Genomic DNA, 15,935 nt, shown 5'->3' with positions numbered 1-15,935 from the left:
TCTTGTGCGGGACTAAAAAAAAAAATCTAATTTAATCTAATCTACTAACCAGTACTATAACCATTATTAAAACCAGTATGTAAACCAGTACTATAACCATTATTAAAATCAGTATGACAACCAGTATGTAAACCAGTACTATAACCATTATTAAAACCAGTATGACAACCAGTATGTAAACCAGTACTATAACCAGTATTCAAACCAGTACTACAACCAGTATGTAAACCAGTACTACAACCAGTATTCAAACCAGTATTTGAACCAGCAGTATAACCAGTATTCCAACGAGTACTATAACCAGTATTTAAACCAGTACTACAACTAGTATGACAAACAGTATTTGTTTTACTGGTCCAGCAGTATCATAAAGGTGTTCCCGTACTAGTACTACTAGACTATTGATGAACATGAATACAGTATTTCCTACTGATAATAGTAGTAGAATGATAGTATTTTAACTACTGATGACTATAAATACAGTAGTTCCTGTACTACCAAACTACTGATGACCATGAATACAGTAGTTCCTGTACTACCAAACTACTGATGACCATGAATACAGTAGTTCCTGTACTACCAGACTGTTGATGACCATGAATACAGTATTTCCTGTACTACCAAACTGTTGATGACCATGAATACAGTATTTCCTGTACTACCAGACTGTTGATGACCATGAATACAGTAGTTCCTGTACTACCAAACGTTTGATGACCATGAATACAGTATTTCCTGTACTACCAAACTACTGATGACCATGAATACAGTAGTTCCCGTACTACCAGACTATTGATGACCATGAATACAGTATTTCCTGTACTACTAGACTATTGGTGACCCATGAATACAGTATTTCCTGTACTACCAGACTATTCTGGCACCTGTGGTTCAGAAATTTGAGCGGGTCGTCCCTCAATCAGAAGATCGGCGGATCAATCCCCAGCTCCTCTAGTCCATGTTGCTTTCATTGGGCAACACACAGAACCCCAAATTGGTTTGAAGACTGTAAACTGATTGGCTGGTTAGCAGACTGTAAGCTGATTGGCTGGTTTGAAGACTGTCAGCTGATTGGCTGATTTGAAGACTGTTAGCTGATTGGCTAGTTAGCAGACTGTAAGCTGATTGGCTGGTTAGAAGGCTGTTAGCTGATTGGTCAGTGTCCAGGTGACCCAGGTGCTTGCCATAGTTACCTTTCTAGGCTGCTGTACTGGCCGGCATCAGAATATGCTCGGCTCAGTTTGGAGCCTCGCAGCAACCGAACAGCGTCCTCACGGTACAACGGGTACAGAGGGGTACCGCTGGCCACCAGAGTTCAGGGTATCAGAGGTCAGGGGGTCAGAGTTCAGAAGAAAGGCGATCAGAGGACAGGAGTGAGGGTGGTGAAGGTCAGGGGTCAGTGGGTGGAGGTGTTGGAAGTCAGAGGGTGAGGGTGATGAAAGTCAGAGGGCCAGATGGCAGGTGGTGAAGGTGTTGGAGGTCAAAGAGTCAGAGGTCAGGAGTGAGGGTGGTGATGGTCAGAGGGTGAGGGATGAGGAGAAAGTGAAAGTGAGTGGAGTGACATTAAGGTGAGGCCTTTCAGGAGGCTCAGCCTCTAATTGGTTGATACACACAGCTGGTTACCTGAGAGGAGGCGGTTGGCTCGGCGAACGTGATCTTATCCTAACCACATCGGATCGAGAGAGGTGATTGGACGACATCTCCGGCTCTGTCACTGAGAGGGCGGAGTCCCGTCCATTCAATCTGTAGTCTGGACACAGACCAACAGAGCTGGGGTTGAACCATCGACCCTGACAGACTGTCTATTCGCTCTTTCACCAAGATGTATGAATCAATTTCACTTTGACATCTTTGGTCTTTAATTCTGAGCCGCAGGTGTTGCAGTGCATGATAGGACATGACGTTTACCTGATATCACCCCGATGCCGTCTTCACAGTCGTAATCTGAAAACTCACTGTCACTGATCCTCTGAGACCCTGCAGAGAGAGAGGAGTGTTAAAGTATGTAAGACGCTCCTCATAGTCCTCCACACGGGGGTCAACTAGTCTGACACTTAGACCCCATTCAGGGAGATCAGAAACAACTCCTGTGAAACTCCTCAAGGACTCCTGAACCCCCTTAACAACAGAATCTTTTTAGAACTTTCTGGAGAACTGTTTGGCAATAAAGTATCTCCAGAACCCCCACAAGGGTTTCTAATAGATTTGTAAAACCACTGAGAGGATCCTGAAACCTTCTTGAAGTCTTTTAGATATAAAAACTTAGGAACCACCAGGAACCAACAGAACGACTACAAGGATTTCTGGAATCCATATGAAGGACCACTGAGGCCTTCTTAAATAACCTTGAAATCCCACCGGCCCTTAACAGTCCCCTGACGAAAAGTGAAAGACAATTGCAACCCTTGAGGATTGCCAGAAACCGCAGAACCTTGTGACAACATGAAGCATTTCAACAAACCTCAAAGATTTCCAGACGGACCTATGAGACTATGAAGGACATTCAGAACTCCCTCATGTACAGCTGGAATATTCTCAAAGCCCTGTGTGACCCTCTTGAAAACTACACAACAACTGAAAACCCCTTGAAGAAACCAAGAACAGTCTTGAGGATTCTCGAGCACTTAGACAAGGACAAGAACCAATGGAACCACAAGGAATACTGGAGCCCTTATCAAGAACCAGAAATCCCATCAGACTTTCAAAGAGCACTGGGGTGGTCTTGAACACCTGGGTTCACCTGGATCTTTTTGAGGACTCGTATATTTCTTGCTCAAACTGAACACTGAAGAAACACATGAAGGAAAGGTAAATAATCAGTATTAGCTCGGCACACACACACACACACACACACACACACACACACACACACACACACACACACACACACACACACTATAATTACCTGAGTTATAGTAAAGACCTTTGTCTGCAAAGCATCATGGAAGAAAAAACAACATCAACAACAGAAGAAAGGCGACGAACTGATGACAAACCACAGGTGTGTGTGTGAGAGTATGTGTGTGTGTGTGTGTGTGTGTGCGTGTGTGTGTCTGTGTGTGTGTGTGTGTGTCTCACTCTGCAGCCTCCTGCTGGGTGCAGCGTCTCCCGGCTGCAGTCCTCTCCTCTGCAGGTTGGGGGAGGAAACATCATGGAGCTGCAGTTTGTACCAATGAGGCTGATCGTCCAACAGAGCAGAGTCCAGCTCTATCAGGACCTGGAGAGAGAGAGAGAGAGAGAGAGAGAGAGAGAGAGAGAGAGAGAGAGAGAGAGAGCGAGAGATAGAGAGATAGAGAGAGATGTAGCTGTTAGATGTAGAAAGAATACAGATGCTAAAACATAGGACACTGTTACTTATGAGACAGGTGGAACGGGTTCTATGGGTTCTATGTTCTCTGTGTCCTCTGACCTCTCCCAGGAACTGGCTCTCCTCCTCCCGGGCTCCGGCCTGATCCCAGACCGTCAGCTCTAACATCCGGTCTCTGACCTCCTGCCGGTGGACCGGAGAGTACATGAAGGTCTGGTTCCACCGAGGTTCCACCGACTTCTTCACCGTCTTTGTTCTGCGCTTGCTCTTATTACTGCAAGGAGAGCAGACGGTCCTCACTGGTTACAGAGAACCAAGCAGGAGGTTCTGCAGGTTCTACCACAGAACCACAAGGATCAGGAGATCTGGACCAATATCTACCTTTTAATGTCCTGAACAAAGTCAGCGATGTTCAGCATATCAATCATGATGACACCACATGATGACATGATCACGGGATCACACGACCACATGATCACAGTATCACATAACCACAGGATCACATGACCACATGATCACAGGATCACATGACCACAGGATCACATGATCACGCTGCAGAAGAGACTCATCAGAACCACCAGCACACGACTTATTGATCACATGACCGTGGTAGCCCCTCCCATCAGTCCATGAATGGGTGTCAAAAAGCTTTGATTGGCCGAAAGACTAGCAAAGATCTCTACAAGTACACTTCTACCTTTTACCTTTCAAAAGGTTGTGTGGATGTATTATGTATTTTAAATATAATTAGTCATTTAGTATTGAAGAATGTTCTAATCGTCACCTAGACTAGCGGTCCCCAACCACCAGGCCGTGGCCCAGGACCGGTCTGTGGGTCCCTTGGTATTGGGCCGCAGAGAAATAATGAAGGAAAAAAATAAAATAAAATCATGATCGGAAAAATGTTTTATTTTGAAAAATGATATACATCCATCTGTGCGTAACCCCAGACGCAGATGGAACCTTACGTGATACGTTACCCCAAAAACGAAACTTAAGTCTGTTTCAACTCGGTGTTCTGGATTAAAATCAAGGCAGAATATCCTGAGATTGCCAAAAAAGCTCTGAAACCCTGCTTCCATTTCCAACATCCTGTCTTTGTGAAGTGGGTTTAAGTTACGGAGTAGACTGGACATAAAGGTTTAAGTTACGGAGTAGACTGGGCTAAAGGTTTAAGTTAAGGAGTAGACTGGACTAAAGGTTTAAGTTACGGAGTAGACTGGACATAAAGGTTTAAGTTACGGAGTAGACTGGGCTAAAGGTTTAAGTTAAGGAGTAGACTGGACTAAAGGTTTAAATGAAGGAATAGACTGGACATAAAGGTTTAAGTTACGGAGTAGACTGGGCTAAAGGTTTGAGTTAAGGAGTAGACTGGACTAAAGGTTTAAATTAAGGAACAGACTGGACTAAAGGTTTAAGTTACGGAGTAGACTGGACTAAAGGTTTAAATTAAGGAATAGACTGGACTAAAGGTTTAAGCTACGGAGTAGACTGGACTCAAGGTTTAAGTTACGGAGTAGACTGGACTCAAGGTTTAAGTTAAGGAGTAGACTGGACTAAAGGTTTAAGTTACGGAGTAGACTGGACTAAAGGTTTAAATTAAGAAATATAGACTGGACTAAAGGTTAAAATTAAGGAGTAGACTGGACTAAAGGTTTAAGTTACGGAGTAGACTGGACTAAAGGTTTAAATTAAGGAATAGACTGGACTAAAGGTTTAAGTTACGGAGTAGACTGGACTCAAGGTTTAAGTTACGGAGTAGACTGGACTCAAGGTTTAAGTTAAGAAATATAGACTGGACTAAAGGTTAAAATTAAGGAGTAGACTGGATATAAAGGTTTAAGTTATGGAGTAGACTGGACATAAAGATTTAAGTTACGGAGTAGACTGGACTAATGGTTTAAGTTACAGAGTAGACTGGACTAAAGGTTTAAGGTAAGGAGTAGACTGGACATAAAGGTTTAAGTTACAGAGTAGACTGGATGAAAGGTTTAAGTTAAGGAGTAGACTGGACTAAAGGTTTAAGTTACAGAGTAGACTGGACTAAAGGTTTAAGTTAAGGAGTAGACTGGACATAAAGGTTTAAGTTACAGAGTAGACTGGACTAAAGGTTTAAATTACGGAGTAGACTGGACTAAAGGTTTAAGTTACGGAGTAGACTGGACTAAAGGTTTAAGTTAAGGAGTAGACTGGACATAAAGGTTAAAGTTACAGAGTAGACTGGACTAAAGGTTTAAGTTAAGGAGTAGACTGGACTAGAAGGTTTAAGTTAAGGAGTAGACTGGACTAGAAGGTTTAAGTTACAGAGTATACTGGACTAAAGGTTTAAGTTACAGAGTAGACTGGACTAAAGGTTTAAGTTAAGGAGTAGACTGGACATAAAGGTTTAAGTTACAGAGTAGACTGGACTAAAGGTTTAAGTTAAGGAGTAGACTGGACTAAAGGTTTAAGTTAAGGAGTAGACTGGACATAAAGGTTTAAGTTACAGAGTAGACTGGACTAAAGGTTTAAGTTAAGAAGTAGACTGGACATAAAGGTTTAAGTTACAGAGTAGACTGGACATAAAGAACACAGGTCGGTTGTCGGGTGTCTCTCATCACACCGGCTCGTAGCAGAGAAACAAGCTCAGCTCAGGGCTCCCACTAATTCAGCGTAATGGTGAGTTGTATTTTTATGCACTTTATTATGGTCTTTATGCCGGTCGTATCATTTTATTACGTCATATTTATTACGTCATATTTATCGGCCATACCGTGAAGGCCGGTCCGTGAAAATATTGTCTTCGACGAAACCGGTCCGTGGCACAAAAAAGGTTTGGGACCGATGACCTGGACCACTGATGGGTTCTAGTTCTACCTTCTGTCAGGAAGGAAGTAGATCTTCACGTAGGGATTCCTGGGTCGGCCGTCGTCTGTGACAGGAAGTGCTTTGGCTCCGAGAACTGTGACCATCAGTTGATTGCCCACTTTATCGTACCACAGCTTCACCTGGAATACACAGGTTTCAAATCAACACAGCTACTGGGGTCACAACTGTAGTCCCTCAGGGCTCTGACCTGAGTCCCCTCCTCTTCTCTCTGTACACCAACTCTCTCGGCTCTGTCATTCGCTCGCATGGCCTTTCCTACCATAGCTATGCTGATGACACCCAACTGATCCTCTTGTTTCCCCAATCGGAAACACAGGTAGCAGCAGGGATCTCTGCCTGTCTGACTGACATCTCTCAGTGGATATCCGCACACCACCTGAAAATTAACCCTGACAAGACTGAACTACTTTTCCTTCCAGGGAAAGGCTCTCCCACCCACGACCTCACCATTACCTTCAACAACTCCATGTTCGCCCTGGCCGTTAGCTCGACTGGTCTTTAACCTGTAACATTATTAACTCTACTTCTTCCCGGGAGCCTCTGTGCTTCCTCGCCTCAAGTTTCCATGGATTGTGGCTGTGTCTGGAGCCGGTCCTGCCTCCTACCTCCTGCCATGGTGGCCCTGCTGATGCCTCTCCTCTCTACCTCCTTTTGCTTCATGGATCGTGATTATCTGGATTGTGGTCCATGCGTTTATTACTCATTATATGATTAATTTCTGTCATATTCATGTAATGTGCTGTAACTCTGCTACGCTATTCATTCTGGTCACATGACATCTATTGCTTCTGTCCATCCGGGGAGAGGGATCCTGCTCTGTTGCTCTCCTGAAGGTTTCTTCCTTTTTCCCTGTGAAAGTTGTTTTCTGATCCGATGTGAGGTCCTGGGACAGGGATGTTGTATGTGTACAGATTGCAAAGCCCTTGTTGCATGATCGTAGGGTGAATGAAAAGTCGAAACGTATACTTGTGTACAACATAACCTGCATAAAATACTAGAAGGGGTATTATGTAACCGATTCTGTGTAAGAGGATATGCTTTTCTATAATCACCTATACGGTAACAAACTTCCTGTAGTCTGTATGGCTGTATGATGCATGATGTCATCCTGACACATGAAGAAGAGGAGGAACAGACTGCTTCTGTGTGTATTTAACAGCTCTCCTGACTGGAGACTGCGGACTTCCCCAGATATCTGTGTCTGGATAAGGAATCCACCAGTTCTTTGGAGAACTGGACTTAATAAACTTCTTTACCAAAAGAGGATAAAAATCACATTGAGACAAGACTCCCAACTTTAAAGACTGGATGACACTTCTGACATCAGAAGACTTCAGATTTTCCTCGGCTCTTGGAGTCTAGACAGGAAATCTGCCAGTTTTCTTAGGAGATTGAAAAAAGTAAGGCTTGACTGACAAGCGCCTTTACCGAAAGAGGATAAAAACTTGATTTACAAGTTTCCTTTACATACAAAGGGTCAAGCTTGACATGGGGACTACACATGTAGAAGATCCCTAATCACTGCTAACCTTTTGTGTGTGACACTGAATTGAACATGTTGGTGATTTATAGAGGAAAAAAAAAAAAAAAGTATAAAACTGAAATAAAAGCACATTTGGTAAGCTGGAACTAAACAACTAAAGACTCCAGTTCTTTCGAAATGTAAATCTTCTTCCCCTGTCCTGAACAAGTTGACGGAGTGACCCCCCCCTCTCCTCTTCCTGGGTCAGGATCTCTGCATACGTTACACCCTCCGAGGATAATTTGTATTTTGTATCAATTTTCACTGATCTTCCAATCGGCTCGTAGCTCCATCAGTGCGAGCTAAACAATGAGCTCCTCAATGGTGGAATGAGCTCCTCAATGGTGGAATGAGCTCCTCAATGGTAGAATGAGCGCCTCAATGGTGTAATGAGCTCCTCAATGGTGTAATGAGCTCCTCAATGGTAGAATGAGGTCCTCAATGGTGGAATGAGCTCCTCAATGATAGAATGAGCTCCTCAATGGTGGAATGAGCTCCTCAATGATAGAATGAGCTCCTCAATGGTAGAATGAGGTCCTCAATGGTGGAATGAGCTCCTCAATGATAGAATGAGCTCCTCAATGGTGGAATGAGCTCCTCAATGATAGAATGAGCTCCTCAATGGTAGAATGAGGTCCTCAATGGTGGAATGAGCTCCTCAATGATAGAATGAGCTCCTCAATGGTAGAATGAGGTCCTCAATGGTGGAATGAGCTCCTCAATGATAGAATGAGCTCCTCAATGGTAGAATGAGGTCCTCAATGATAGAATGAGCTCCTCAATGGTAGAATGAGCTCCTCAATGGTAGAACTAGCTCCTCAATGGTGGAATGAGGTCCTCAATGGTGGAATGAGGTCCTCAATGGTGGAATGAGCTCCTCAATGGTAGAACTAGCTCCTCAATGGTATAATTAGCTCCTCATTGACACCAGGACAGCAGAAAGTCTTTACATCTTCCGCCGCAAACTAAAAACACATCTTTTCTGACTATACCTTGAATTAAAACATAAATAAAATAGCAGCACTTAAAGGGCACTTACTGAAAGCACTTTGAAGTTTGTTTTTTCTTGAAGAAATTGTACCTTCTTGTTGTTCTGAGTTTGTACTCATGGTTGAATGCACTTATTGTAAGTTTATTTGGATAAAAGCGTCAGCTAAATGAAATGTAATGATTAGCGGCTACTGGTCACTGGCCGAAGACTACTGGTTACTGGACTGGTTACTGGCTCGAGACTACTGGTTACTGGACTGGTTACTGGCTTCGAGACTACTGGTTACTGCTGACTGTTTAACACTATAACACGTTTGAGTGATGTCTGACTCTAAATCTACAGTTACCTGAATTCTAGGAACCAGAGGACGCCTGATACCACCCTGAAACATACACACATTAAAAGGAAACATCTGTTAACTGAGAGCTGATTGGCTGTGGGCTGTGCCGTGTGGTGTTGCAGTTCATGCTGGGTAAACATACAGACACCTGCCCGGCAAGAACGCTGGGGCTCACGGGAGACATGACGGAGATGGACGGACCAACTTTCTGAGAGTCGAAGGAACTGGAACCTGAACACAGAACATTGAGAAGATACCATGTATTCTTATTTAAACCTTTTTAATATCTTGTGTTTTGTGCACTATTACATATTACATTATTACATATATATTTTTAGTCTTTTTCTGTCTCTTTGTAGTGGTTGTGTCTCTTTGTAGTGGTTTCCTGTTTCTTTGTAGTGGTTGTGTCTCTTTGTAGTGGTTGTGTCTCTTTGTAGTGGTTGTGTCTCTTCGTAGTGGTTCCCTGTCTATTTGTAGTGGTTGTGTCTCTTTGTAGTGGTTTCCTGTCTCTTTGTAGTGATTGTGTCTCTTTGTAGTGGTTGTGTCTCTTCGTAGTGGTTTCCTGTTTCTTTGTAGTGGTTGTGTCTCTTTGTAGTGGTTTCCTGTCTCTTTGTAGTGGTTGTGTCTCTTCGTAGTGGTTGTGTCTCTTTTTAGTGGTTGTGTCTCTTTATAGTGATTGTGTCTCTTCGTAGTGGTTTCCTGTTTCTTTGTAGTGGTTGTGTCTCTTCGTAGTGGTTTCCTGTTTCTTTATAGTGGTTGTGTCTCTTTGTAGTGATTGTGTCTCTTCATAGTGGTTTCCTGTCTCTTTATAGTGGTTGTGTCTCTTTGGAGTGGTTGTGTCTCTTTGTAGTGATTGTGTCTCTTCGTAGTGGTTTCCTGTTTCTTTGTAGTGGTTGTGTCTCTTTGTAGTGGTTTCCTGTCTCTTTGTAGTGGTTGTGTCTCTTTGTAGTGGTTGTGTCTCTTTGTAGTGATTGTGTCTCTTCGTAGTGGTTGTGTCTCTTTGTAGTGATTGTGTCTCTTCGTAGTGGTTTCCTGTTTCTTTGTAGTGGTTGTGTCTCTTTGTAGTGCTTTCCTGTCTCTTTGTAGTGGTTGTGTCTCTTTGTAGTGATTGTGTCTCTTCGTAGTGGTTGTGTCTCTTTTTAGTGGTTGTGTCTCTTTGTAGTGATTGTGTCTCTTCGTAGTGGTTTCCTGTTTCTTTGTAGTGGTTGTGTCTCTTCGTAGTGGTTTCCTGTTTCTTTGTAGTGGTTGTGTCTCTTTGTAGTGGTTTCCTGTCTCTTTATAGTGGTTGTGTCTCTTTGGAGTGGTTGTGTCTCTTTGTAGTGGTTGTGTCTCTTTGTAGTGATTGTGTCTCTTCGTAGTGGTTGTGTCTCTTTGGAGTGGTTGTGTCTCTTTGTAGTGATTGTGTCTCTTCGTAGTGGTTGTGTCTCTTTGGAGTGGTTGTGTCTCTTTGTAGTGATTGTGTCTCTTCGTAGTGGTTTCCTGTCTCTTTGTAGTGGTTGTGTCTCTTTGTAGTGGTTGTGTCTCTTTGTAGTGATTGTGTCTCTTTGTAGTGGTTGTGTCTCTTTGTAGTGGTTTCCTGTCTCTTTGTAGTGGTTGTGTCTCTTTGTAGTGGTTTTCTGTTTCTTTGTAGTGGTTGTGTCTCTTTGTAGTGGTTTCCTGTCTCTTTGTAGTGGTTGTGTCTCTTTGTAGTGGTTTCCTGTTTCTTCGTAGTGGTTGTGTCTCTTTGTAGTGGTTGTGTCTCTTCGTAGTGGTTGTGTCTCTTTTTAGTGGTTGTGTCTCTTTGTAGTGATTGTGTCTCTTCGTAGTGGTTTCCTGTTTCTTTGTAGTGGTTGTGTCTCTTCGTAGTGGTTTCCTGTTTCTTTGTAGTGGTTTCCTGTCTCTTTGTAGTGGTTGTGTCTCTTTGTAGTGGTTTCCTGTTTCTTCGTAGTGGTTGTGTCTCTTTGTAGTGGTTGTGTCTCTTCGTAGTGGTTGTGTCTCTTTTTAGTGGTTGTGTCTCTTTGTAGTGATTGTGTCTCTTCGTTGTGGTTTCCTGTTTCTTTGTAGTGGTTGTGTCTCTTTGTAGTGGTTTCCTGTCTCTTTATAGTGGTTGTGTCTCTTTGGAGTGGTTGTGTCTCTTTGTAGTGGTTGTGTCTCTTCGTAGTGGTTGTGTCTCTTTGTAGTGATTGTGTCTCTTCGTAGTGGTTTCCTGTCTCTTTGTAGTGGTTGTGTCTCTTTGTAGTGGTTTCCTGTTTATTTGTAGTGGTTGTGTTTCTTTGTAGTGGTTGTGTCTCTTTGTAGTGGTTTCCTGTTTCTTCGTAGTGGTTGTGTCTCTTTGTAGTGGTTGTGTCTCTTCGTAGTGGTTGTGTCTCTTTTTAGTGGTTGTGTCTCTTTGTAGTGATTGTGTCTCTTCGTAGTGGTTTCCTGTTTCTTTGTAGTGGTTGTGTCTCTTCGTAGTGGTTTCCTGTTTCTTTGTAGTGGTTTCCTGTCTCTTTGTAGTGGTTGTGTCTCTTTGTAGTGGTTTCCTGTTTCTTCGTAGTGGTTGTGTCTCTTTGTAGTGGTTGTGTCTCTTCGTAGTGGTTGTGTCTCTTTTTAGTGGTTGTGTCTCTTTGTAGTGATTTTGTCTCTTCGTAGTGGTTTCCTGTTTCTTTGTAGTGGTTGTGTCTCTTTGTAGTGGTTTCCTGTCTCTTTATAGTGGTTGTGTCTCTTTGGAGTGGTTGTGTCTCTTTGTAGTGGTTGTGTCTCTTCGTAGTGGTTGTGTCTCTTTGTAGTGATTGTGTCTCTTCGTAGTGGTTTCCTGTCTCTTTGTAGTGGTTGTGTCTCTTTGTAGTGGTTTCCTGTTTATTTGTAGTGGTTGTGTTTCTTTGTAGTGGTTGTGTCTCTTTCTAGTGGTTTCCTGTTTCTTTGTAGTGGTTTCCTGTCTCTTTGTAGTGGTGTGTCTCTTTGTAGTAGTTGTGTCTCTTTGTAGTGGTTATATGTCTCTGGAGTGGTTTGATGTATCTTTGGAGTGGTTTTATGTCTCTTTGTGGTGGTTTTGAGTCTCTTTGTGGTGGTTGTGTGTCTCTTTGTGGTGGTTGTGTGTCTTTTTGTGGTGGTTTTGTGTCTCTTTGTAGTGGTTTTGTGTCTCTTTGGAGTGGTTTTATGTCTCTTTGTGGTGGTTTTGAGTCTCTTTGTGGTGGTTGTGTGTCTTTTTGTGGTGGTTTTGTGTCTCTTTGTAGTGGTTTTGTGTATCTTTGGAGTGGTTTTATGTCTCTTTGTGGTGGTTTTGAGTCTCTTTGTGGTGGTTGTGTGTCTCTTTGTGGTGGTTTTGTGTCTCTTTGTGGTGGCTTTGGTGGTTTTATGTCTCTTTGTGGTGGTTTTGTGTCTCTTTGTAGTGGTTTTGTGTCTTTTTGTGGTGGTTTTGTAGTGATCATGTTGAGTAATAAACTCACTGGAGTCCAACTGGACATGGGAGGTTTCCTCCACTCTGGAAGTATCTCTGAAAAAAATAGAAACACAAACAATAATCGATTAAAAACAGAACAGGATTTCAGGTTCTCTGTGGATCAAATCCCACATGGATAATGACATTCCATTTAAATGGAACAAACACACAGCTCCATACACATGACATGATATAAGATGTAGAATTATCTTGACCATGTAAAACAATACAAGTATGTTGGCGTTGTGTGATTTAGTTCATCTTCATTGAAGAACTTAGGAGGACCACCAGTCACTGGTTAGGGTTTCACTATGGAATACTGGGTTACTGGGTTACTGGGCTACTGGGGTTACTGGGATACTGGGTTAGTGGGTTAGTGGGTTACTGGGCTACGGGGGTTACTGGGATACTGGGTTAGTGGGTTATTGGGTTACTGGGCTACTGGGGTTACTGGGATACTGGGTTAGTGGGTTACTGGGGTTACTGGGCTACTGGGGTTACTGGGATACTGGGCTACTGGGGTTACCGAGATACTGGGTTAGTGGGTTACTGGGATACTGGGTTACTGGGATACAGGGTTACTGGGTTACTGGGATACTGGGTTACTGGGATACTGGCTTACAGGGTGATTGGCTGCAATCTGCCTTCCCTCCAGGACTTGTTCGCTTCCAGGACTCTGAAGCGAGCTAGAAAGATCGTAGCCAAGACCTCACAGTCCATCAGGACCAAGACCTCACGCTCCATCAGGACCAAGACCTCACATTCCATCAGGACCAAGACCTCACACTCCATCAGGACCAAGACCTCACATTCCATCAGGACCAAGACCTCACACTCCATCAGGACCAAGACCTCACAGTCCATCAGGACCAAGACCTCACACTCCATCAGGACCAAGACCTCACGCTCCATTAGGACCAAGACCTCACAGTCCATCAGGACCAAGACCTCACAGTCCATCAGGACCAAGACCTCACACTCCATCATGACCAAGACCTCACGCTCCATCAGGACCAAGACCTCACGCTCCATCAGGACCAAGACCTCACAGTCCATCAGGACCAAGACCTCACAGTCCATCAGGACCAAGACCTCACGCTCCATCAGGACCAAGACCTCACAGTCTATCAGGACCAATACCTCACAGTCCATCAGGACCAAGACCTCACACTCCATCATGACCAAGACCTCACACTCCATCATGACCAAGACCTCACGCTCCATCAGGACCAAGACCTCACGCTCCATCAGGACCAAGACCTCACAGTCCATCAGGACCAAGACCTCACACTCCATCAGGACCAAGACCTCACGCTCCATCAGGACCAAGACCTCACGCTCCATCAGGACCAAGACCTCACAGTCCATCAGGACCAAGACCTCACGCTCCATCAGGACCAAGACCTCACACTCCATCAAGACCAAGACCTCACATTCCATCAGGACCAAGACCTCACACTCCATCAGGACCAAGACCTCACAGTCCATCAGGACCAAGACCTCACGCTCCATCAGGACCAAGACCTCATGCTCCATCAGGACCAAGACCTCACAGTCCATCAGGACCAAGACCTCACGCTCCATCAGGACCAAGACCTCACAGTCCATCAGGACCAAGACCTCACGCTCCATCAGGACCAAGACCTCACACTCCATCAGGACCAAGACCTCACAGTCCATCAGGACCAAGACCTCACAGTCCATCAGGACCAAGACCTCACAGTCCATCAGGACCAAGACCTCACAGTCCATCCATCATTGATTTAATAGCATTGCACTGTTGTTGTCGTTGACTGTTGGTTGTTGTTTGTCTTGTCTATTGTATGCACCTTCCGCCTAGCAAAAATCCTTGTTTGTGTAAACATTCCTGGCAATAAACGGTTTCTGATTCTGATTCTGGGGTTACTGGGATACTGGGTTAGTGGAATACTGGGTTACTGGGTTAGTGGGATACTGGGTTACTGGGTTAGTGGGTTACTGGGTTACTGGGATACTGGGTTACTGGGTTAGTGGGATACTGGGTTACTGGGTTACTGGGATACTGGGTTACTGGGTTACTGGATTACTGGGTTACCGGGATAATGGGCTACTGGGATACTGGGTTACTGGGATCAAGGAGGAGCCAGATCATTATCACTAGTTATGTTGTACTTCTAGTCACATGACATCTATTGTCCGTCTGGTCACATGACATCTATTGTCCTTCTGGTCACTGTCCTTCCCTGTTCTGATATGAGGTCAAAGGTCAGAGGATGTCATGTGTACAGAGTGAATATAATGCAGGACCACTCTTAGGCTGGTATCGCAGAGGAACTGCAGAGACATGGACCGTTGACCCCGTGACCTCTGACTACCTGGTTGGTCGGGACACCAGCAGCTCCACCTGCGGCTCTGGTTTGGAGTCCAGGATAATATTGTAAACCTCATTAAATGTGGCTCCCTGGAGAAGCCGACCATTCCACTCCAGAACCTGATCACCTGGGAAGAGACAAAACCAACAGATCATATTCTCTAATACTCGTCCTCCTCTAACACTCCTCCTCCTTTAAAACTCCTCCTCCTTTAAACCCCCCCTCCTCCTGTGTGTGTGTGTGTGTGTGTGTGTGTGTGTGTGTGTGTGTGTGTGTGTGTGTGTGTGTGTACCTGGTCTCAGGTGTCCCACTGTATCCGCTAGACTTCCTCTCTTCACCTTCGTGATGAACGCACAGAGACGACCAGAAGACGTCATCTTACCACCAACCACCTGAAACATGAGAGGACATGAAGAAGAAGAAGAAGAAGAAGAAGAAGAAGAAGAAGAAGAAGAAGAAGAAGAAGAAGAAGAAGAAGAAGAACCTTGAGTCCCAGCAGCGATGCAACGTCAGCATGAAGCGTCCCGTCCTTCATCCTCTTGTTCAGGAGAATTCGACCAATCAGACGCTCTCCATCTTTGGACGGTTGCCATGTGAACGGTTGCTGATGAACAATAAATACAAGGGGTCACTTAGCAACAGCGTTAAATAATAAATCAATAAGAGATAATAAACATTAAATAATAAACATTGAATAATAAATAATAAACATTGAATAATAAATAAGGGATAATAAACACTAAACAATAAATACCACGTCCTACCACTAGAGGCGCAGGCTGATCCCACCATTGCCCGTCCATGTCTCCTAGCAACCATCCAGCAGGAAAGAGCAGAGGTCAGTGAAGGACAATCATGATTCTGGTCGATTATTTCATGGAATTGTTTATTTAGAAAACATTTAAAACACAGCTGGTTCCGCCCTCATGCTGCGTTCACACCCAAAGATTATTCCAGTAGATTACATCAACGGCAACGACAGACGGCAACGGTTGCCAAACACACACATTCCCGCCGGGCAACTAGAATGAGTAGAATGAGGAGAATGAAGAGAATAAAGAAAATGAGAAGAATAAAGAGAATGAAGAGAATGAAGAGAATGAAGAGAATGAGGAGAATGAAGAGAATGAGGAGAATGAAGAGAATGAAGAGAATG

At 44.0% G+C, this 15,935-nt stretch overlaps 1 protein-coding gene across 1 annotated transcript in view; it reads right to left on the bottom strand.

Moving 5' to 3' along the window:
- rims2b (regulating synaptic membrane exocytosis 2b) overlaps positions 1-15,935 on the bottom strand; it is a gene marked incomplete at its 5' end in the record, with an annotated part of 44,097 nt that overhangs the window by 16,759 nt on the left and 11,403 nt on the right. Inside the window, 13 exons of the mRNA XM_079231967.1 lie at positions 1,194-1,301; positions 1,624-1,750; positions 1,909-1,977; positions 2,906-2,929; positions 3,079-3,217; positions 3,410-3,581; positions 6,164-6,294; positions 9,035-9,070; positions 9,171-9,259; positions 12,436-12,482; positions 14,783-14,906; positions 15,072-15,171; positions 15,264-15,383. Coding sequence (XP_079088093.1) covers positions 1,194-1,301; positions 1,624-1,750; positions 1,909-1,977; positions 2,906-2,929; positions 3,079-3,217; positions 3,410-3,581; positions 6,164-6,294; positions 9,035-9,070; positions 9,171-9,259; positions 12,436-12,482; positions 14,783-14,906; positions 15,072-15,171; positions 15,264-15,383 — 1,286 coding nt within the window. The remainder of the gene's footprint in view (positions 1-1,193; positions 1,302-1,623; positions 1,751-1,908; positions 1,978-2,905; positions 2,930-3,078; positions 3,218-3,409; positions 3,582-6,163; positions 6,295-9,034; positions 9,071-9,170; positions 9,260-12,435; positions 12,483-14,782; positions 14,907-15,071; positions 15,172-15,263; positions 15,384-15,935) is intronic.

The sequence above is a fragment of the Taurulus bubalis genome (genome assembly GCF_910589615.1).
Source record: "Taurulus bubalis genome assembly, chromosome: 16".
NCBI classification, from domain to species: domain Eukaryota; kingdom Metazoa; phylum Chordata; class Actinopteri; order Perciformes; family Cottidae; genus Taurulus; species Taurulus bubalis.
Note: the sequence above shows the minus strand (reverse complement) of the source record. Positions and strands in the feature narration are given on the sequence as shown.